This window comes from Danio rerio, chromosome 2, assembly GCF_049306965.1.
Source record: "Danio rerio strain Tuebingen ecotype United States chromosome 2, GRCz12tu, whole genome shotgun sequence".
NCBI lineage: Eukaryota > Metazoa > Chordata > Actinopteri > Cypriniformes > Danionidae > Danio > Danio rerio.
Genome location: NC_133177.1, coordinates 20,147,863 through 20,172,965, shown reverse-complemented (window position 1 = coordinate 20,172,965; position 25,103 = coordinate 20,147,863). Strand labels below are relative to the sequence as shown.

At 34.7% G+C, this 25,103-nt stretch overlaps 1 protein-coding gene across 28 annotated transcripts in view; it reads left to right on the top strand.

Annotated features, from left to right (window-relative positions):
* The window catches only part of ptprfb (protein tyrosine phosphatase receptor type Fb), a 368,812-nt gene that overhangs the window by 183,209 nt on the left and 160,500 nt on the right, over nucleotides 1-25,103 (top strand). For all 28 annotated transcript variants that reach the window (XR_012389651.1, XR_012389655.1, XR_012389656.1 and 25 more), the window contains 2 exon segments: nucleotides 4,322-4,467; nucleotides 6,740-6,881. Coding sequence is in view for 20 of the 28 variants with exons in the window: in XM_021481440.3 (XP_021337115.1) it covers nucleotides 4,322-4,467; nucleotides 6,740-6,881 (288 nt within the window). In the remaining 8 variants the exon portion in view is untranslated.

Here is a 25,103-nt window from a genome sequence, read left to right as displayed (position 1 = left end):
CGACCGAATGTGATGTATTCCAATGTTGTCCTAGCATGTTTGTGCGCGCGAGATGAGAAATCAATTGATTTATATATATATATATATATATATATATATATATATATATATATATATATTCATAAATGTATGCAATAAAGTAATAAAAATATATATTTTTATGTTGTCTCCAATATTTTATAGTGGTCTCAGAGTTTCTAGTATTCATTAATTCATTCAATCATGGTAAACGCACAGAGAATACTTCCTCTTGCTTTTGCACTTCTTTATTTTGGACACTGTGAGAACAGCTTCTCTTTTGGACACTGTGAGATCAATTTCTCTACTCTTCTATGGTGCACATCAGAACTGAAAATTCTGTGCGACTGCTACAAAGGGAAGTATTCCTACTGTCGTGTCCAAATGTCGTGTGATGATGTCTATGTGTGTGTGTGTGTGTGTGTATGTGTGTAAATGAAAGATAGCGTGATGCTGTGTGTCGCTTCCTAGGTGCTGTGTATCTATGTGTGTGTGTGTTTTTAAAGACAGCTTGGCTGTCTGGACTCTGGACCCCGTTAGGGGTAACGGTCGCAGTGGGTAGAAAACGGGGCGGACAGCGGGACAACTACTGCTGAATATAAGCGGAAGCGGTCGGGTTCAAAGTAAAACCTGGCAGGAGCGAAATTAAAAAATCTAGCTCCCCGCAGATCTCTACTACCAGCTAACCGCTTACCTTCATGTGGACGGCTTTTCCGTTGTTACCAGTTAGCCCAGTGGCTCACTGCATACGTCGAGCCTAGTGAAGAATGGTTCCAGAAAGCAGGTAAAACAAACACTAAAGGCAAAAATTCATTAATTAAAATAATAATAATAAAAAAGGGAATAACAGGATGAGATTTGAGGTAATATCTGAAAACGTGGTAAAATCAGGAGGCCACAAAGTATTTTCTTTTTCTGGATTGCTTTTGGAAACACTTCAGTGAATTATGAAAGTCGGTGGGCGCTAGTCAATCGATGCTTTTTAAAACACTATCAGTTGGGTTTAGGGAGGTGAGTGGGAGCGGGGATCAGTCGGGGATCAGTCGGATTCGGAGTTGTGTTGGATTCGCAAAAACAAAATCTGCAAAAAAACATACCTCCTCGGATGATCTTTTTGCTCTCCAGAAATGTGTACTGAGGTACGTATACACAATGTGCCTGGGTTGATATTTTTACATAAAGCTACTGGTCAACAGAAGCACATATATTCAAATGTATTTCATACTGAAATACATGCAGTCAATTAGATTGTAATGATCATTTAAACTAGAACCACTTTTGTCTTTTATAATTTGATTATCATTAATACAATGTTATAAAGAAATATGACATTTAGTCAAAAGACAGGGTGCTATAGTCATATTGGTTTTATTTTAACAAATTACAACATTAAAAAATGAACCAAAATGATTGCCTCAGTAGCTTTTTGGGGGGAAAGCTGATACAATCAGACACATCATACAAGGTCAAACATTATATTGCTTGACTATGAATAATATACATGTACCACTATGTTTTATATCTGGTTTTATCGTGAGATTCACCTTTCACCCGCATCTCCCACTATTTCCAGGGAATGTTGCGCAGTAGCTGCGTTTCTGCCAAACTGTCTTGTTTTGCTTGATCTGGCATCAGTGCCATTCAAAACAAGCCATTGCGCATTTGAAATGACTCAGGTGATACGTGTGGCTCTTTATCTACGCACATCCCTACCTAGCCCGAGCAGTGATGAAACACGTCCCATTGTTGTTTGTGTTGTAAACGCATGACACCGATGCAGGGTGTGTGAGTTCCAGCGTGCCTTGACTGGTCTCTGGAAAAAACAACCACCAATAATACCAAGTGAATCGTCCTTTTAGCTTTAAATTGACAGCATTTTTCTTCTTAAACACTGAATGCAATGTTCTCATTCTTTTTGTACCCACATGTGATTGTAAATTCTTGTCTGCTGAGTCACAATGTTTATTTTATATAGTTAAAGAGACTGATTGCAGTTATTTTAATATATTAATTGCATATTTGTGTATTTATTTATTTATTTATTTATCGCTTGCTATGTGTGAACAGCTTGTAGTGCAATTTCAAAAATGTGACCATATCTGACTTCCTATTGTCTGTGAAAGGCTTTTGTTAATGTGAAGGACTTGTTTTATTATGTGGAAATCAAAAGCATGTGACATTGACAAATACTTTTAAGAAATTCTCTTCTATAGCTTGATGTATCAAATTAATGTGTGTTGAGTGCTTTGGACAAAGAAAGAGTCATTCTGTGCTGTTTATGTTAGTATGTCTTTAAAAGAAACGGATTAAGGTATAAACAGAGTCCACACCTTAACTGTATTGATAACAGAAGGACAATGTTGTAAGAGTCACTTATTATGAAGGATTTTATTTGACAGCTGAGTAAAATTCATCCTGCCAATCTCGAAAGAAAACAAACAACGACAAACAAATCTGCAACATATGAGTTTACAAAATAACTAATAATTGAATAAATAACTAGTAATAATTTAAAGAAATTTTGCAGTCATTTTGGTGATGGGCTTTTACATGGTCTAAATGTTTTGAATGTTTATATTCTCTATTAATATTTATAAAGCAGTTCTGTCTGGTGTTTGAATCTGATTGGCTGAGAGCCTTGTGTTATTCTGCAATAACAACACTTGTACAGCCTCTTCACTTGTATTACTTCACCCACATAGAGTGACAGCAGATCAATGAACTCACTACAGTATTGCAGCTTTTGGACAACATAATGTACTTTTGAGGCTTTTTAGGCAAGAATGTAGTTGTTTAGATTGCAACCATGCTGTTTATTTATAAGGATAGGGCCTATTTTAGGTATTTATAATTTTTTCTGCATCCATCCTGTCATACTGAGCAGAGCAAAGACAGTTGACGTTCCACCACAAGATGGCAACAGAGATAATTTCAAACTACAGCTGATCAAAACATTAGCCTGGTAACTGGTATGTCACATTCTAAGGTGATCTCTCTCTTTTGTATGCTGTAATGCTGTATTTACATCATAGTAATCTGGTAGTGCTTGCTTTGCTTTGGCTTTTTCAGGGGTTAATTATTATGATCTCTAAATTGCAACAGAGAAATACTGGAAACCTCTGTAGACTGATGGCATTTCATGCCGTTCGGCCTTATAATCGTGAAATGTCAGCAAAATCACCTATTTTGTTATCACTTTCGATATTACGCTAGAAAGTAGCAACAGTTTCTGCTATTCTGACGTCAGCTGCAGATGTGAATGAATGGCGGAAAAAAGTAGTTCCTCAAACAAAAGGATTTTTAGACTTTCTGTGCTTGATTTTCTTTTTTTATATACACAATTATGCCGTCAAACTGTTGTGTAAACGCAATATCACACTCATTGCAGTGCAATATGGATGTATATCGTCACTGGTGGGACACTATGGCAATTCACACCTCCCACCAGTGCTGGTATACCGTATCGTATAGCCGTATCACTTGTATGATATAGCTCATATATAAGATTTATGCTTATATAATTTTTTTTATTTACTATAATTTATTTTTCTTTTATTTATTTAATTTTTGAGGGTTGTTAGTTTATTTTATAAATAATTAGTTATAAAAATGTCAACAAATATGTTTACATGATTCTGCTTTCTGTTTTTTCTCTTCTGTTTTATAAATGCATGTTTTTACAGGGCTTTCTGTTTATAAACTTTAAATACTTGATGTTTGTACATACTGTGACAGAGTTTTAGCCAACAAAAGTTCATCTATCATGTTTATTTCAACATAATAAAACATTCTGTAAAATGTATTATTATTTAGTGTGCATTTTTAACAAAACAAATACTACTTGGGCTATTTATTTTACAAGAATTATTATTTCAGTTCTTCTACATCAGAATTCCACATTTACTTTTTTTTTGTAGTTTGTGAAGATTTATTTTTTGATTCATTAAACTGTTTTTATATTAACACATCCTCTTAATGTAGCACTTATGATTGCCCATTGACCTAAACTTATTATTATTATTATTATTATTATTATTATTATTATTATTATTATTATTATTATTATTATTTTTAATATATATATTATTACTATTATTTGAAGTGTTTTGTTATAAAAAGGAAATAATCACTTTGACAGTTCTGGTATTTTCTGCAAAGTTTCTCTTAGACATCTGCTGCAGGTGTTAACTTAGTTCCAGTGTAAAGGATACCCGTACATAACTAGTTTATCACGGTTTTTCTTGTCACTGCAGTCCAGGAACTAATAGCTGCTCTCTTTCTCTTTTCACCTTACTTTTTCAAGGCTTGCCAAATTTCGTCAGATCTCCAGAGGACCAGACGGGGATTTCAGGAGGAGTGGCGTCTTTTGTGTGCCAAGCAGCGGGTGAACCCAAGCCTCGCATCACATGGATGAAGAAAGGAAAGAAAGTCAGCTCGCAGCGCTTTGAGGTGACTAACTGTCTTTCTCTGCCTCCTCACTGTCTCTCTCCGATGCCACATCATTATGAAGTGTTTCTTTTTTTTTCCACTGTCAGGCGTTTGCACAACACTCATGTTTTTTTCTTATGCTGATATATTGTTTTGTATAGTCAGCTACCTCACACACACCCGTCTCTGTTTGTCTTTCTTTATTCCCCTCACTCTGTTTTCCTGCTCAATAAATGTTATGGTTGGAGCTGAGATTTGAATGGAGTCAGGGTTTTGAGGCAGTATGAAGCCACATTGTGTATATTATTATTATTATTATTATTATTATTATTATTATTATTATTATTAATATTATTATTATTATTGCCATTCATTCATTCATTCATTTTCCTTCAAATTAGTCCCCATTATTATTATTATTATTATTATTATTATTATTATTATTATTATTATGATGATGATGATTATTGTTATTATTATTATTATTATTATTATTATTATTATTATTATTATTATTATTGTTAATTGTATTATTATTATTGTTGTTGTTATTATTGGTTTTATTATTATTATTATTATTATTATTATTATTATTATTATCATCATCATTATTTGTAGTAGTAGTAGTAGAGCAGATTTTGTTTATTTGTTTATTTTATTAATAATAACTATGATAATAAGTAAAATAGTGTTGTACAATAATATATATATATATATATATATATATATATATATATATATATATATATATATATATATATATATATATATATATATTATAAGTGTGAACCTACACTTGTCTCACAGTTTGCTACGGTCAAGCCATCGATTTGGTTCATTTTGATATATCGGTGCATCACGGTACATTGACGATGCTTTCCATAGACAATTTGATATGATTTGACTTAAACACTCTTTTTTACAATATCAAACAAAATAAAGACATGTAAATAATATCCCGCTTGCTTTTTGAGTGACTTCTTAAAAACCTATGAATGAATAGGCGCTCAACAAAAAAGGCTGCCAGTGCAGCTCTGGCGCTGTTCAGCAAACATTGACACCGACAGTGCACTTATGTTAAACGGCTGCAGCGATCCGCTGATACATCATAGACGGCGACCCGGTGAGGAAAACTGCAGATACGTTTGTGTCTAGATCCACAAGTAACATTATTGTTAACAGCCGAGAGAGGAGATAAAACTTAACGTTATGAACACGCCAGCAGGTCAGAGAGAGAAAGTGAGGGAGTTTATAGCTTTCGTTTTCTAAAGTACTTTCCTGTCAGTGAAAGACTGTCCAGCAAACTCACAAGAAGTAAATTGTGTATAGTTATCAGCTTTTTAAGTAGTTGGAGCGTTTAATTAATCACGGTCACCAGAGTAAGCTACCGCCATATAACACATATGTGACAAATGACGTCAGTACGTAATAACTGGTTATGATTAGTACTGAACCGATAGCAAATTGTTCACATCTGCGTTGCGGTGAAGCAAATTTTTTTAAAATTTTGACACCGCTAATATATATAAATCTAAGGTCAACCTATATTTTACTCATGAAACGAGTGTTCACTGATAAATATCAATGAAATACTGTTTATGATGAATTGTGAGGTTGTTTCTTTACACTAATTAAGTTTGAGGATTAAAATTAAATATCTTTTTTTATATATTTAGAGCTTTACTGAAAGTGGCCATTTTTGACTGTGAGAAGACCACGCAAGTGTTAAACAGTTAGGTAACAGTTAAACAAGTAAAAGCAACTGGTATATCTGGATACAACTGTTTACTAAACAGACAACAGTTACCATGATATTAATGTTAAAATACCTTGTGATCTACATTTTTTCCCATAATGTCTTTTTTTTTCACCAACTATGTGGCCCAGCCCTGCACTTAACCTAAATGAAGCACAAAGATCTCTGTGTAGGAGGAGAAGACTTTGGCCTAAATACACTTAATGTATCCCTCAAATGTCCCGTATTCCACCCCTGTACACACCTTGTTGACTTCAGGCCTTCTGAAACTTGAGTACAGTGTCAAACAGCACATTATTTGTCACTCATGAGAAACATCAAGCCTATCTGTCCAATAGCCGTCACAGTATCTGCCTCAGAGAGAGACGTGGCAGCTTTTTTGCAGAATAACTCAAGACAGTAGTTGGCTGAAAGTTCAGAAGGACATGATTAAAGACCCTACTCTCTTTGAAGATATATGATCTGGTCTGAGGCTTTGCTGTAAATTTTAAGGCGAGAAGAGAGAAAAGTGTTTGACGGTGTGTCTTTCTTTGGCAGGTGATTGAGTTTGATGATGGTTCGGGCTCAGTTCTGCGCATTCAGCCACTGCGAACTCACAGAGACGAGGCCATCTATGAGTGCACAGCCACCAACAGCCTGGGGGAAATCAACACCAGCGCCAAACTCACCGTGCTGGAAGGTCAGCAGCCCCCCCTTTACATTTATGACTTTTCTTATACATTTCTGACTTATTTATATGAGGGTTGACATTGAGTTTGGAAGGAAGGTAGAAGAGTGATAGGAGATGTTGGTGTAAATAGACTTGGAAAATGACACTAACATTTATTTATTTATTTATTTATTTATTTATTTATTTATTTATTTATTTATTTATTTAACTAGTAATAATTGTTCTACAAATATGTGTTATAAATATAATGTATAATGCTTATATGACAAAGTGTCATTTAATATTTTTTGTTTTAATTGTTCATATTAACTTTATCACATTTATTATTAGCCAAACCTAGTCAAGTGTCTAGTCTATCTGTCTGCGGACTGCAAGACAGGGGCATAACATGAAGGGGTGTAACCTGTAGTAAGTTAGACACGTAATTTGCAGCTATTGAGATCCCATTGGACAATGTTAAATGTCACAACGAGATGTTGTTGACATGATGGTAGAAATACTTAAAAGAGAACATTTTTAACTAATGTTTTCATGAGTTTTCTTCATATTTATCCACAACCAATTCATTTGAGATATTAATATATTCATTCATTTAGTGACTCCATTATGCAACTCCCCTCGCAGTCTTCTTCATTTGTTCTTTCATAACAGTTAACCAACTTGATGTCGCCCCCGTGCTTGCAAATAATACTACAATAGCGAGTGCACCAAATATGAAAGCCTCTGTTACTCGCGGCTGTACTTTAATAACTGTGATGGTTGGGTTTAGAGCTGGGGAAGGTGTAGATCAGGGGTCACCTACCCCGATCATAGAGGTCCGGTGTCCTGCAGGGTTTAGCTCCAACTTGCCTCAACACACCAGCCTGGGTGTTTCAAGTAAACCTAGTAACACCTTGATTAGCTTGTTCAGGTGTGTTTGATTAGGGTTGAAGCTAAAATCTGTTGGACACCGGACCTAATTTTGGTGATGCCTGGTGTAGACATTAATAACTGTGATGGTTGCGTTTAGGTTTGGGGAAGGTGTCGATGATAATAACTGTGATGGTTGCGTTTAGGTTTGGGGAAGGTGTCGATGATAATAACTGTGAAGGTTGTGTTTAGGTTTTGGGAAGGTGTAGATGATAATAACTGTGAAGGTTGGGTTTAGGTTTGGGGTAGGTGTAGATATTATTGACTATGATGGTTGGGTTTGGGTTTGGGCAAGGTGTAGATGTTAATAACTGTGATGGTTGAGTCTAGGGTTGGGGTAGGTGTAAACATTAATGACTGACATGGTTGAGTCTAGGGTTGTGGTAGGTGTAGACATTAATAACTGTTATGTTGGGGTTGGGGTAGGTGTAGATATTATTGACTATGATGGTTGGGTTTGGGTTTGGGCAAGGTGTAGATGTTAATAACTGTGATGGTTGGCTGTAGGTGTGGAATAGGTGTAGACGTTAATAACAGATGTACAGCACAATCTTTCCAACAACATAGTTTTGACTTGGGTCTCCATATTTAACTTTCATATTTTTTCATGTGATATGGATCTGGATATTAAAGAAAAAGAAACAACATTTCATGATTATTATTATATAATTATATTTTTATTTCTTTATTATGCATTAACCGGTATGCCCCATAGATGGCAGCACAACAGCCAGCAAGAACACGTCAAAGAAATGCAAACACAATATTACATTACATTCATAAATCCAAGGCTCTGACATTATGTTTTACACAATTTATATCACTAAAGTTTTAGTCTGTGAACCTTCCTTTAAGAATAACCCCATTTTTCTATTGCCCCTGGAATTGATGTAAGCAATCATATCCTGCTCTTTTTTTTATCTGTACATTAAAGTGTTGCAAACCAAGAGATAACAGTATAGCAAGAGTTTAGGTGTGGTTTATATGAATAGCAGTAGCTTGTAGTATCGGCTGACCCTTCCCAGCACCATGTGTTAGGTATTACACACGTGCCCCCAGTCTTATTTCAGTTAATCATATTTTTCACCTCCGTCTACAAGCAGACAAAAAGCTGTTTCGTTGTAATTCAGAATCCTCAAATGAAGAAATGATCTGCCCGAAGTCTGTCAAGTCCTCTGGCTCTGTCCAGACAGGAAGAGAAAGAGAAAGGTGCCATATTGAAAGCAGGCAGTTTGGCTCTTTTAGCCGCTTTCCACAGTGAAGTGGATAAGCCGGACGCCCACAGGATCCTGCAGGACAGAATGAACTCTATTTATAGCTCATTGTTCATAGCAAGCAATGCATCATTTGTGTCCTACAGCAATGCTGAGAGACCAGCACAAAGGAGAAGTTGAATGATAATGATGTTCTCTAATGACTTACTAAAGGATGTCCTCTGCGGCACATTTGGAAGGGTCTTGGGAATCTCTGGCAGAAATGCAATCGCCTCATCTTTACATCACGGAAATTATATTAGGCGGAAATATAGCCATTTGTTTTGACCCTCTTTTACCCAAGAAAGAACTGTGGCGCTTCCATCTTCTTTCAGAATTTAGCACTATTCATATCCCTGTTGTCTTGGAAAATTTCCCCTATATGTCATATAAATAAATCATAATCAGTCCCCAGATTGATCAACACCCCTAAAATCAACCCAGGTTTATTTTGATTACGTACTCCTATATAAATTTGTGGGGAGAGCAAAAGACTTCCCAGGAGCTACGTTTTTGTTTTGGTCATTTCGCCAGAGGCCACTGTGTATGCTTTTTCAGATCTTAAAATTTATCTCGCGAGTGCCATTTAAGCTTGCAGTTCTCACGTAAATCCTCCAGAGGCCGCTGGCGATTGACTGACTGAATGACTGACAAACCGACTCAAGTCCGCTAACATCCTGTACTTTACCAAACAAACTGGTAACAGCAGAAAAGCCGTCCATACGTAGATTAGCTCTGTGATTAAAGAAACCAGCCCATATCATTAGTTTTAAAGAGAAAATGCAGCCATACGTAACTCTGGCTACATAAATCGCGATCTCCGGCAATGTATATAGGGCTACGTTTTCAGAATGAGATGATGTTGCCTAAAATTAGGCAAAGAGGAAACGGTGCACAAAAACAGGTATCAGAGAACATTGTATTTAGCTGTTTTCTCTGGGAAAGCAGCCATTATTCAACATATTTGAGCACTGATCGCATAATTGACCAATTAGTATAGGGTTTCAGAGTGCTGTTCAAAACAAAGCAACTTTCGGTTTGGGTTGTGTAGTTTCGTTTGGTTGAATGCTACATTAGGGTGAGGGTAGTTTTGTTTTTGGTTTCTTGTTGTTTCTTGTTGTTTCTTGTTGTTGTTGTTGTTGTTGTTGTTGTTGTTGTGTGTGTGTGTGCGTGTGTGTGTGTGTGTGTGTTTTTGTTTTCTTGCTTGTTTGGGTCATTTGATTTGTATTAGTCGAGTGGTTTTATGGTGTTTGATTTGCTTGAATGTTGTGTTGGATTTTGTTTTGGATGAATTTTGCGTTTTTGGTTTATTTTGTTTGATTTTTGGTTGCTTTAAATGTTGAATAGGGGCTTTTGTGTCTGTTTTTGTTTGTCGGCTTTAAGCGTTCCGTTTGGGGTTTAGTTTCTACTTTGTGTTTTTGACTTGTTTGATTTTGTTTTGTCTAAATTTTGTTTTAGATCAGGGTGGTTTTGAGTTAGGTTAAGGTTGGTTAAATTTGCCATTAGGGTTTTTGTTTTGTTTTATCATTTGTTTGTCATCTGGTTAGTTTTGTTTTGGCTAAATGTCATGTTAAGGCTGTTTTTGGAATAGTTTTTTATTGCCTTGGATTGGCTTATTTAAATATAGGCTTAGGGTTGTTGTGTTTTTGAGTTTTTTAAGACTCATCTTTCATCTAGTTGATTGGTTTGGGTCATTTGATCTTGTTTACTCGGTTTGTTGCAAGGTAGCAGAAAAAAGGCTGCATTGCTCAAAACCAGCATGCAATTATATACTTAAGCAAACTTCTTGAAGTTGAGTGACCTGGTTTACAAACTTCAATTAAAGTGCTAGAACTTGCGTTCACAGTCACTCCCTCCTGAATTCAGCTGGTCATACACAGCTTAGAAATAAATGAGTCATCGCGTCTGCCTTTCTAATTGGCCACTTGAATCATAAAGCTTAACAATTAATGTGAACTTAACATAATTGATCCCAATTTAAACAGATGGCAGTTACAAGAGCATTTCTTGTGTGACTATGATTTGTTTGGTTGCTCTAGAAGCACAAACAAGTCTTGTTCCCCCAAGGGCCACGGATGTATCCGAACACTCCTTCGTCACCACGGTTTGCACGTCATGAGGAAAACCAGCAGGTTTCATTTCGACTTCCAGCCAGCATCCGCACCAAGGTTGTGGGCGTTAGTGGCTCACAGCTGTTGCCTGTTGAATAAAAATTTGCCTTGCCTCTCTTGTAATCACATTGTGCGGATGCCAACACAGGCCTCTGTGTGAATTCATAATGACTTCGTCTAGCTGCACCCCATTTGCGCTCCTCATTTCTCCATAGCGGAGTGATTTGACATTACTGACACTCAAGGACTGCGGCGGAGACTGAATACAGAGCAGTTTGTTACATGTGCCTTTTGCATTGTTCAGTTTAATGATTTTCATTCCATCCACTAAATCACAGACCGAAGGTATAATTCTGAGCGCATTTGCCCCTGAACTATTTCTACCGTTCCTCCAGATGGTAAAAAAAGATTCCTTTCTCATTTACGGCCTGTTAATTTCATGCTCTCGTCTCGTTTCTGACTGGCATGATGATGTGTGCGCTTTTATGTACTATATATTGAGGTATTACAAAGACTGCCATGTTCCCCTGAACCCACAGGAATGCACTTAAGTGATGGATCGGTGTAATTTTTTCTGTACATTGAGAATGCTGTTTTCCTTTTGTATGCCTTCCAAGAGCTTTGTACAGTTTGAAATCTCCTGGAGCTCCTGTCTATCAAAGTGGCTCCGAGCTGACAGTGTAATTGGTAAACATTACTCATATCGACAGTGGATGAGAATTGAATTAGCAATTAAGAGAAAACTGCAAGTTTTACACTTCATAACCCAGTGGATTGCAAGATGTTTAATGACTCTAATTCAAATTCCGTCAATATTTCGTCTTGTGATTTTAAGGACTAAGAATCAACAATTATTGGAAAACAGTTCGTATTGCATTCACTACACTCAGCAACCTTTTTTTGTCTTGGATTTCTTTGAAGTGAACTTTCAAATCACATTATCTTATAGAGTTCTTGTGTGGAAAAGCAGGTTGTTACTTGTTTGTATGTATTGTGCAAGTTTGCTGTCTGAACACTAAAACATTTTAGCTGCCCTAATTTTTTTTAGCTGAATCAAATAAACGTTTGTCAACTTATATAATAAAATAACTTGTTGAAAACTGATTATTGATTTAGTAACTTTAAAACATTTGGTGTTACGACTTTTTGTCATATCATTTGTTTACAGTGTACCTTTTCTTGATAAACCTAGTTTAAATTATTATCAAATCAGATTATAGTATACAGTTTAGAAGAAAAGTGGTTACTCGTTCACATTTATAGTATTTATCAGCTAGGGCTGGGCTCGATTCTAGTAAATATCCAGCATGTTTACTACGCAGATAGATCACTGAAAATTGAAACGATTGAATCATATGATGGTGACATTGACATAATGCTTTTGGGTTAATGACCCAACTATATCCACTGTTGGACTATATCCATCCATCCCGCCATCTTGTCCCTTTGCCCATCTATCCATCCATCCCTCCATTCATCTTTTCAGTCGATCCATCATCCATCCATCCATCCATCCATCCATCCTTGTCCATCTTTCCTTTCATTCACCCTTTAATCCATTCATCCATCTATCTGTTCATCCTTCTTGTCCTTCCATCCATCCATTCACCCATCTATCCATCCATATATTCATCCTTCTTGTCCATCCTTCCATCCATCCACTCATTAATCCATCCATCCATCCATCCATCCATCCTACTTGTGTGTCCTTTCACCCACCCATCCACCCGTCCATCCATCCATCCATCCATCCATCCATCCATCCATCCATCCATCCATCCATCCATCCATCTAAACATCTATCCATCCATTCATTCATCCATCCATCCATCCATCCATCCATCCATCCATCCATCCAGTCACCTATCTTTCTATCTATCTATTCTTCTTGTCCATCCTTCCTTCCATCGATGCATTAATCCATCCATCCATCCATCCATCCATCCATCCATCCAACCAACCAACCAACCAACCAACCAACCAACCAACCAACCAACCAACCAACCTCAAAATCCAATTCAAATGTAGAAATCCCACTCGAAATCCTCATTAACAAAACCTCACAGAAAATCTTTAGTGAAAAAGTGGGGCATTAAGGGAAGATCACACCAAACATGCTTTTTTGCATTGAGAGGCACTTTTTTTGAATGATTTACTAAAGGCCACTAGCATTTTGTGCGCTGTTTATGTGCCCTGGGCCTTGCGTTTTAACTGCCTGTTGGGCATCACGTCTTTGCCCTTGCTCGCCGTGTGCTCACACTTGAAAAAGTTTAACTCTGAGCTGTAAAAACGTGTTACTTCACTCGTGTTCTTTTCATTATCCAATCAAATAAAAGCCGAGTCGGGTTTCTGTTGAGGTGCCTGCAGTGTTTGTCAAGACAACAACAGAGACCTTAGAAGATGGAGGAGAGAGTTGTGGTTGCTGTTTTGAGTTAACTAGAGCTGTATGACTTTACAAACCTTGAATATTACAATATTAAAACATTTTTTAATTATATTAATATCAACACATTAAGCAGTTGATTCAGTCATTGCCTTGTGACATAAAAAGTGCACTGCACTTCTTTTTTTTATGTCGATAAAAAGGAAGTGTGGTGCACCTTGTGTTTTTAGAACAGAACAGAAAAATGTGTTCGGTCTGATCGGCCCCTTAGTCGTTAAGGTTTTACTGTCACAAATGCGTTACTCTACATGTATAGAAAATTCCCAGCTACTCAAGTAAAGGCAAAGTCCCTTCTGGATCAGTAGCGCCCATCACTTACTGACACCGTTTATCACCAACCTACTCACATCACATTATGTTTCATTAAAACAAGCTTTTGAATTCTTTCTTGACACTACTGACAGCCCAGGTCATTTTCCTGACTGAAAACTTTTATTCTTCCTGAAAGGGCATGATTTGCTTATGCACATTCCAGAGACGGCAGCTCACACGCAACGCACACAGACCCTTCTGCTCTACAGGTGTGGTCTCCAACTGCTTTCCCAGCTCTAGTCAACGGTCCGTGTCACGAGTTTAATTTCTCCCACCATCTGCTGGCTTGAAGCCCAGCGCTGTAGATCATGAGCATTTGACAGATACAAACTGCGTCTGTCGAGCACAGCCTCTCCCAAGGACTCGTGCAATATGGCTGGGTGGAATCACTCACCTGGAGTCTCTGTCGGCATCCCTGCTGCATTTTACTAGGGTTTGTAGTTTAACTTCAATCGATGGATTCTGAATGAAGAGTAAGTTTGAATTGCGGCTTGATGTACAATCCAAATTAAAGGCTGTTTTCCCTAATTATGACTAACATCAGTAATTAATCCTGACAGAACACGTTTGTGGTTGCCAAATCTCATTGGAGTCGCCAGCAGTTCACTACAGCAGATATGTTTACAAATGTTGTCTCTATAGTGAGGTCCTTTGAGCTCCAGTTTAGTTACCAACAATATATGACACATATAGTAATTTATAGCAAATACTATAGTGTTTCTGGACAATACTGTAGTAAAATACTTGAATTAAAATACTGTGGTTATTCTGTATTTGCTGTGTAGTACAACAGCTACAGTAAAATAAGTTTTATATAACTATAGGATGTATTACACTTCAATACACCACAGTTTACTGTAGTAAAAACTAAACTGTACTAAAGTATTGATTACAGTTTAGTTCACTACAGTTAATAATGCAGTATGCTGTAGCATTGAAAAAGCAGAAAATGCTAGTAGCTGATTGTTGCATGTTTCTAACATGTTGTCATGTTAAAGACAATAGCAGAATGCTACATAGCAATGTAGTAAAACATGAGCAACATGCTAACAGCACTTTGAGTTTGAGAAAGGCGCAATATAAATAAAATTTATTATTATTATTATTATTATTATTATTATTATTATTATTAACATGTCAACAATGTGCTTACAAACATCATCAATGCACCAATCATATTTGTAGCATTGTAAAACCTGTTAGCAACATGTTGAAACAATCTAGCAACACATTCAACAAGCTAGAAAAAAGACATCAGCATGTTAAGACAAGCTAGTAATATGATAAAACATGCTAACATCAACTGTGGGATAATTTGGTTGTGTTTAAGAGCATTATTTGCAGTTTTAACATCTAGCACATTTTGTTTTAGCACAACTACACAATCATACAAAAGATTTGATCACAATGAACAAAACATTCAAGAGAGACCCAACACTACATACAACATATGGAGGAACATGCAGTGCCGGTGTTGTTTCGACTCCCCAGACAAATTTGACTCACACAGCATCACACAGCGCCTGCAGCTGTGACAGTGGTTTATCAGAAACCTTATCGATAATTTATTTCGCAATTGACAGCAAGAACGAACATAGAAGCCTTGTTAAATTGACAAGCAGCAACTGAATGTGTTCAAAAGATTTAAAATCACCACAAGGGGACGAATTTATACCCCATTTCGAAAGTGAAACCACCTCATATTCACTGATTATAAGTTCAGTATTTATTACACGATGGTCTCCTCTTTACATTTACGCTATAACACATTTAGCGATGCATTCTGGTCTGTTATTGCATATTGACTTCAATTCCAATTATATTCTAATCATTGTGTTTATTTATTTATTTATTTATTTCATTCATTTATTTATTTATTTATTTATTTATTTATTTATTTTGTTTAATTAATTCATTTATTTTATCCCAATTTTAAACAATTATTAAAACTTTAAAAAAAGTAAAATAAAAAAAGCATGCATTTGTCTACCAAACATTTCTTTTCCATTTTTAGATCTTGCTTTTAGCTACTCTTTCAACAAATAACAAAATAAGAATGATAATTAAAATGATGATAATAGGGAGGGAAACCCCTGTGTTTGAATTATATTTTGCTCAAAAACTGGCTTTGTCTCTCAAGTAACCATTTATGGGAAAATACCAGATATTTATATATATCATATACCATCAAAATACCGAGATAGAATTTTTTGCCCATATCGCCCAACCCTAATTTACACTCTTAATTGTATGATAAAACCTAAAGATACAAAACAAAACAATGGCGCTTATATATATATATATATATATATATATATATATATATATATATATATATATATATATATATATATATATATATACACACACACACATATTTTGGGATGTCTTTATTAATTGAGAACTTGTGAAGAGCTTCCCAACTTTGTGAGAAGCTTAAAGGTCGTTAATTGTAAAGGGCAGTGTTGTAATTATGATGAGACAAAACTAGTTTGTCTGAACATTCTGTCCTTTTATGGTGCATCAGACATCATGTTCTGTTTTTGTTTAATTTAGAAGTTTAGACAAAGGAGGTTAATAAGGAGGTTTTATAATAGTCTCTGCTCATTTGTTTAGTGTAAACCAGGATTCGAAGGGCCCACATTCAAATTAATTGTACTACGGAGCAGCCGTCAGTGTTTTATTTTTCTTTAATCAAACCTAACCTGAACACACCCTAAATCTCTAGTATTGTCTGTAGTTCAGTACAGCAACCATTCGCTGACTGATGTTTCTGTGGTAATTGTGAATAAGCAGCCCTGTGGCTCTGACAGCCATGCTCACTAGGCCGCGTAATTGGAGCAGTTCACACTTTGAGTCCTCGTATGTCCAACAGCCTGGTCGATGTAGCTTGTGGGTAAAATGATCGTTGGCTTTCACTTTCAAAGACTTAATAAGTAGATTCATCCAGTCAGGTGAACAGGTGAGGTAAAAGTGGGGGATAAAATATGTGAAATAGTGTTATATACCTAATATCCGATGGACAGAAAGTGATTCATTGTTTTATAAATTGTTATAATAATGGTGTCTGTTCAGAAGTTCAGAGACTGTCATGTCCTTCATGATTATATATCAAATTATATATGTCATAAAAGAAAAATCTATTATACAATGTAATTTTGCGTATTCCCACAAATATACTTTGGTGCAGACTAAGATATAACTTTTTTGTATTGTAATGTATTGCATTCATATCCCCTAGTTTTTCGCGACTCCGTGATCGCTGAATCTAACGAAAAATCAACAAAAAGTCGCACATTCATAACAAATTCTTAATTGAACACAAAATAATGGCCAAAAATTGTTAATAATCTCAGAAAACAATACATTTCAAACCATATAATCAAATTATATTTATTTGTAAGCAGTTTACAATGATGGAGATTGGTTCGATAAATATTTTCGTTTAACTCTTTCCTTGCAGTCAACAAGAGAAAACGCTTATATATATTTATATATATATATATACATATATATATATATATATATATATATATATATATATATATATATATATATATATATATATATATATTTATTTATTTATTTATTTATAAAAATTTGTGAAAACTAGGTGGCTTGTGTATTGTATTGCATTGTATTACTGTATCAAATTGCAGGTGTGATGACCATTTCAGTGTTTTACTGGCTTTATTTGGTCAATAGTGCATAGAAATACATTGAAAATTCTAAAGTAGTTTAATAAGTTTTTTTTTTTGACTGTTTTCACATTTGAAAGCATTTAAAAAGTAACCAAAAATATGCAAAGTAAAAAATAAAAATATTTTTCTTTGGCTAATCAGAACTTAAGCAAATCAAACTAAAATGTAAATGGCAAAGGACAGCGAGTGCAGTCTGTTCGGTACATTCTGTGGTTATCTGCAGTGCTGTGGGTGGTGAGATTGTTGGTTTGACAAAATGTGGTAGGAGTGTCAGCTATACAGTCTGTTTTATCTCTAGTTTGATTAGCTCAATGTCAGAGATTTAGCACAGCCTGGAGTGAAGATGCGTTAATAGAGAGGTTTGTGTGTTTGATCTGTGTTGTTCTGTCAAGCAGACTGAAAGAATAAGTAAAGGCTGTCACATGCACAGAGCCGAGGGGGCTTTCTTTACAGCGACTGCTATATCACACTATTGTCATTATCATCGAGGAACACTTTAGAGCAAACTCTGTTAGAAGTGATTCAGCTAAACAGGTGTGTGGATGTGGCTTATTTTGTATTAATCATGTATTTGAAGTATTGAAAAATATTCATATATTTAAATATGCTAGAAACGTGTTGACCGTTTGCTAAAACATATTATCAAATATCTTAAAAAATGCTGGAGACATTAACATTACTGCAGCGTTTAATGGATGGTTAGCTTGTTAACAATATGCTAAAATAAGTCGACAACACTGTTGGCAAAACAGTCAGTTTTTTTAACATGTTAGCCTATTTTAGCACATTCTAAACATGTTTCTTAAAAGCTAACATTATGATAAACCTTACTATAATGTTAGTAATATGCTAACAACATTCAGGTTGTTTAGCACAGCTTGTTAGCTATTACACACTATTAATACGTTGGTTTGTTTAACATGTTTCTTGCATTAAATGCAAACATAATAGCAGTATGCTAGTCATGTGATAAAAATAGACAGCATGCTTAAACATACCAACAGGCATGAAATTAGCATTTTTTAAACATGTTAACTTTATTTTATCGCAATGTCAACATGTTTTAATAAGCTAACAATATGATAAAACTTGCTAAAAATGTTAGCAATTTGTTAACCATGCCAACAACATTAGTGACATATTTCAGCTTGTTTAGCACAGCTAGTTGTTAGCACATTGTTGGTATATTTAACATGTTTTAGCATGTATTGAATTTAAACATAATAGCAGTATGCTAGCAAAAAAAAAAAATGCTAAAACATATTAACAGTTTGCTTAAAGACATCAAAAATGTGCCAACTCATGTTAGGAGGATTCTGAAACATGTTAGCAATATGTTAAAACAGTCTAGCAACACATTATGACAAGCTATCAATATGATAAAACATGCTAACATCACTGACTTATTTTAGCTTGTTTTATTGCATTTTTTGTAGGTTTAACATGTATTTAGCATGCTATTTGATTTCTTCTTAAAATAACAAACTAAATGGATGTATGGATAAAATGGATATATATATAGATAAAGGATAGACAATATAGATAGATAGACAGACAGACAGACAGACAGACAGACAGACAGACAGACAGACAGACAGACAGACAGATAGATAGATAGATAGATAGATAGATAGATAGATAGATAGATAGATAGATAGATAGATAGATAGATAGATAGATAGATAGGAGGATGTATGGATGGATGGATGGATGGATGGATGAATAGCAGCCCCAGCCCCCCCCTCTACGTGACTGAGATGCTGACTCCAAGGGTGCTCACTACGTCTAAATAAGGTGCTGTATAACAGATAGCGGATCGTGTGATTTTTACACCGCTGTCATGGCTCAAGGTGACTCGGGCTGTTGCGCTTGAGCGGAGTGAGCAGATCACCCTTCGCTTGTGGTAATGGCTCACACATGTGCTGTTATGTACAAACCAGTGTGCTGTAGCATAAATAACAGCTACGTGCCTGTGGCAGAGCAGTAGATCATACTGAGATGCAAGAAACCGGAGGACACACAGAAAGCAGGGCGAGATGGGAAAAAAAAAAAAAACTGTTGGACAGACCCGTGCGGATAAAAAGAGAGAGAGACCAATGTCGCACCTGGCTAACATTGATTAAGTGACTGTTGGAGAGAAGTCATCCTGAATATTCTGGCCAGCAAGAAAAAGTGTATTATTTCAAAGGTCATGGCATGCATTACACCTCTTTCCTCACCACCGACTTAGATAAACAGTGTGCTGCTGAAATATCGCAGACGGGGCTCCACCACTCCTAGGGTGCGGTTCACCTTTACACATGCTGCTCTGTCGTTTGCTACATGTGTGTGAGCGTGCACACTGTAAAAAACGATTAGTTACGATTTGTTACTTTACTTAAATGAGTGAGTAAACCTACAACTTTTAAAGCTTTAGTTCACCCCAAAATGAGAATTACGTTATTAATTACTCACCCTCATGTTGTTCCAGTGGCCTTAGACGTTCAATAGTCTTCTGGACACAAATTAAGATATTTTAGGTGATATTTAGGCTCCTGACTCACTTAGTGTCCAGAAAGGTACCAAGAAAACAAGGCTAAATCAATTACTGAAAGAGTTATATGTGCTAATATAAAAATGCTAACAGTGTGCTAAAACATGTCAACAATGCACATTGTCAGCATGTACGGTTGACCTCTGTCCAGGCCAAACACTTTACTTATCTGCTCTGCTATTTAATACTATTTACTTTGTCTGTTACTTTAATATAATGTTGCTAACATGTTAGCATAAATGCTAAAATTGTACTAAAACATGGCAACAACGTGTTAGCACATTGTCAGCATACATTTCATCTCTTTACTCATCTGCTTTGCTATTTACTACTATTTACTTTGTCTGTACTGTAACTTTAATATAATGTTGCTAACATGTTAGCATAAATGCTAAAATTGTACTAAAACATGGCAACAACGTGTTAGCAGATTGTAAGCATACATTTCATGTCATCCCTCTACAAACACTTACCCATCTGCTTTGATATTTATTTACTATGCGTCTGTAACTTTAATATAAAAATGTTTACATGTTAGCAAAAAATGCTAAAAGTGTGCTAAAACATGGCAACAACGTGCTAGCACATTGTCAGCTTTTACAAATTTACCTTAGTACTTGCCAAACACTTTACTCAAATGCTCTGTTCTGTAACTTTAATATAAAATGCTATCATGTTTGCATAAAATGATAACCATGTGCTAAAAAACATGTCAACAAAAGTCTAGCACATTGTAAGCATGTACATTTGTCCTCCTTCCTGGCCAAACACTCACCCATCTGCTTTGATGTTTACTACTATTTACTATGTGTCTGCAACCTTAATATAAAAATGCTAAAATGTTTGCATAAAAATGCTAACAGTATGCTAAAAACATGTCAATAATGTGTTAGCAAATTGTAAACATCTAGGATTCACCTCTGCCCTAGCCAAACACTTTACTCATCTGCTCTGTTATTTACTACTATTTACTGTGTGTGTGTGTAGGTTTGCAGATCTGCATGGCCAATTATGCTATTTAAGCTGAGGATCCTTGGGGCAGTTATTGATTTTGCCGGGACTGTATTTCATATGCAGCTCGGTCCTTATGAATTCCTAGCAGTGCTCACAATTAAAATGAACCAAGAGATCTGACCTCAGTGAAACCCATTCGGACTGTATAATCAATGTACACTGAAACGCTGCTCCAGAAACAAGTGTGCTGCCTACCTAGACGGCATCGTAAGTGCATCATTATAAGATACTGCTGTAATGCATTGTAATGAGCTCCTGCTAGTGTGCTTATTAACTGATTATTTGCAGTGTATTTTCACAGTATTATATTTTCGGTAATTATAGATACTTAATGGGGTTTTACATTTAACAAAAAAAATAACAAAACAAAAACATATCAATTATTTGTTACACAATTAAATGAAAGTTAAGATGAAAATAATGAATAAATAACCATACATTTGTATATTTAAAAACAAACATAAATATTTCATTAAGCTAGTTAGCATAATTTTTATTTAAAGTAAGAAACGACAATCTCTAATTAAAATAAATCAAACTTTTTTCAGCATGAAATCATATGCTAACAATGTCCTAAAACATGTCACAACACGTTAAAAATGCTAACAACATGCTAAAATATTTTAAGAACATGGAGTTAGAGCTGTAGAAGCACTTTAGCAGCTATCAATGTTTTCAATAATTAATAAATAAACTAGTTTGTTTGTTCCTTTCTTCATTTCTTTCTTTATTTATTTATTAGCCATAAATTTGTTAATTAATCGTAAAGGCTTCTCAACACCGCATTTCTGCACCAAACAAAGCTGTTGAAACCTAACAATGTTATGCCAACTGTGTTGTAGTTTAAAGTTCAAAGCGTTTACAACAAGGCTAATACACAAATGTCCTGGACTAACTATGGCTGAGTTCGCTATTTCTTTTCTTGTGTGCATATTAATAGTGACATGCACGCTTTCCAGGTGCATCTTGAAAGAATGGCGTGACTGCACCGCGAGTCACGTGACAAGATCTAACCATTCAGCTTTATATATATATATAGATATATATATATATATATATATATATATATACACACACACATATATATATATATATACACACACACACATATATATATATATATATATATATATATATATATATATATATATATATGTAGAATGAACGACCAAGTTATCCAGAATATATGTTTCACGCAGCGAATGCCCTTCTAGCTGCAACCCATCCCTGGGAAACATCCATACACACTCATACACTACTGACAATTTAGCTTACCCAATTTACCTGTACTGCATGTCTTTGGACTTGTGGGGGAAACTGGAGCACCCGAAGGAAACAAATATATATATTAAACATTTATTTAAAATAAAATGTATTTAAAAAAATTAAATTATATATATATATATATATATATATATATATATATATATATATATATATATATATATATATATATATATATATATATATATATATATATATATAATATTAATAATACTATTAGTTAATATTAATAGTATTACTACTACTACTACTACTATGACTGCTAATAATAATAATAATAATAATAATAATAATAATTACCACAAAATTTGGGGGGAAAAAGCAAGAAATGACAAGGAGTTTTTAAATTTCATGGGGTTTTAGTGTGTGCTGGACTCATTCAGTTCATTTTTGTGATAATTATGTACTGCAGCTCATTGCTTTTTCTGTTTTTTTTTAAAGCAGCTACATGTTTTGTCTGTCTGCTTTTATTTTAAAAACACTCAGTCTTGTCTCCAAACATGCAAATATAATGCATGTAAAAAGTTATCTCGTACATCGCCCCTCAGGCAAAGCCTCGTTCGGCGATGTCTGATATCTAGGCTGTCACTGATATCACCTAACACTGATGTCATCTTGCATGAATGAATGCTGTTTTGTTCTGATGCAGAGCCTGCCGTCTCTCATCTGTAATTGCTCTCGTTTTCTAGAATATGTGTTGTTTGTATTATGCATCGAGGCTATACTGAGACTATGATCTAATGTGAAAGTATAATGTCTTTTTTTAGACGTTAAATGCATTTTTAATATGCAGGGACAGAATAAGTAGGCCTGGGTAATTTTTATGTTGCCTGCATATTTAAGACCGGATGCTACAGGGTAAATAAAGTAAAAAAGCAAACAAACAAATTATTATGGTCATACTTAACCATTCAGTTGATTATTTTAGGATTTGCACACATCTGTAGCATTGTAAGTAGTCTAAAATGTGATTCTGAAATATGCAAATAAGGCGTTTTAATGTATTATGCATTACTTTTAAATATGCATTAATTTGTATTAAATAAAGGGTCTATAGAATTGAATTTTTTCAAATTTTTTAAAAATGTATTTATTTATTTATTTTACACTTCAGTCAAGGTTTTTTAGAAATGTTATTTTCTTTTAAATGTATTTATTGCTCCATAATAGAAAACACTATAAACATATGTAAAAAAATAAGCAAGCAAACAATTAAGTAAATTAATTAATAATAAATCATTGTGTAAACATATTAAGTAGGAACATGCTATATATAACATATTATGTATGAACATACTGTATCCCACTGTAACAATCTTAAAATTATGGATATGATTAAAATTTTTACAGTAAGTGCTAATGAAGTGGTATTTTATGGCTCAGAACATGGGGGAAAAAACCTTAATAGACAATAGATAATGTATTAATATTTAGTTTAATTTAATTTATATCTGTATATATATATTTATAATAATATTTAATTTGTTCATTTATGAGCTAATAATGTAGATTAGTATTTGCTTTTGGTAAAACACAGTCAAAACAAAGTCAAATGTAAAAAGCCGTTTTCTCCAATTGAGGGCAAACCTGAGCTTAAAAGATATCTCTAAATGAAGACGTGGTAAAATGGATGACTCTGTTGTCGTATATCATTACAGAAACCCTTCTGCTCCCTCCTTCAAAAGAGATGTCACCTTTAATTGTTGTCATCCATCACTCTCATGCACACTGTCTGGAAATTACAAGGACATTTGTTTCTCAAAAACTGTCAAGACTTTTACAGCAACACTACATAGTTTTTTTTAAGAAGTTATCATTTTAGAAGATGCCTTATCTGAGTCTTAAAGCGCAAAGGATGTGCTGCCCAAAACATGTATGTATGACATTTTTCAAAATTATGAATTTTCAGTAGATGTAATACTTTAAAGGCAAAGTTCACACAAAAATGAAATCATATACTCACCTTTTTGTGTTCTGTTGAACACAAAATATATTTTGTAGAACGTTAAAAGAAACCTGTAACCATTATCCTCCATAGTGTTTCTTTTTGCTACTATGAAGTAAGTAGTTAAAAGCTTTCCAACATTTTTCAAAATATCTTCTTCAACAGAACAAAAAAACAAAAACAAAAATTGGTTTGAAACAAGTCAAGGGTGAGTAAATGATGCAAAATTTTGGGTGACATCAACATTTTATTTACAACATACAAATAGAGTCACTTATTGTATTTACATTAAAAACGGAAGCTTTGTTAAGAAGAAGATAGTTTCTAAAACATCAGAAATCTTGAAAACAAGTAAATAAATGAACAATAAATAAACAAATAGGAGCTTCGTTGTCTCTGACCTTTTAGTAAAGTGTCTGCATCAGAACATCATTTGTTTGTGTGACGCGGGAATTTCTGCCATTGTTTTATTCAATTCAATTCATGTTCATTTCTGTAGCGCTGTTACAATGTAGATTGTGTCAAAGCGGCTTAACAAAGAAGCTCTAGTAAATTTTTAATTTTGCCATTGTTCTTCACAAATTTTATAAGGTCTTCTTTAGTTTTCAATTGCAAAATTGTGTTTAGACCAGTTTGCAGCATTGTTTAGAACGTTCAGATCATTCATTTAAAAATATAGATCATAAATTGTTTCTTATATATTTCGATTTGCTCCTAAAAGTAACA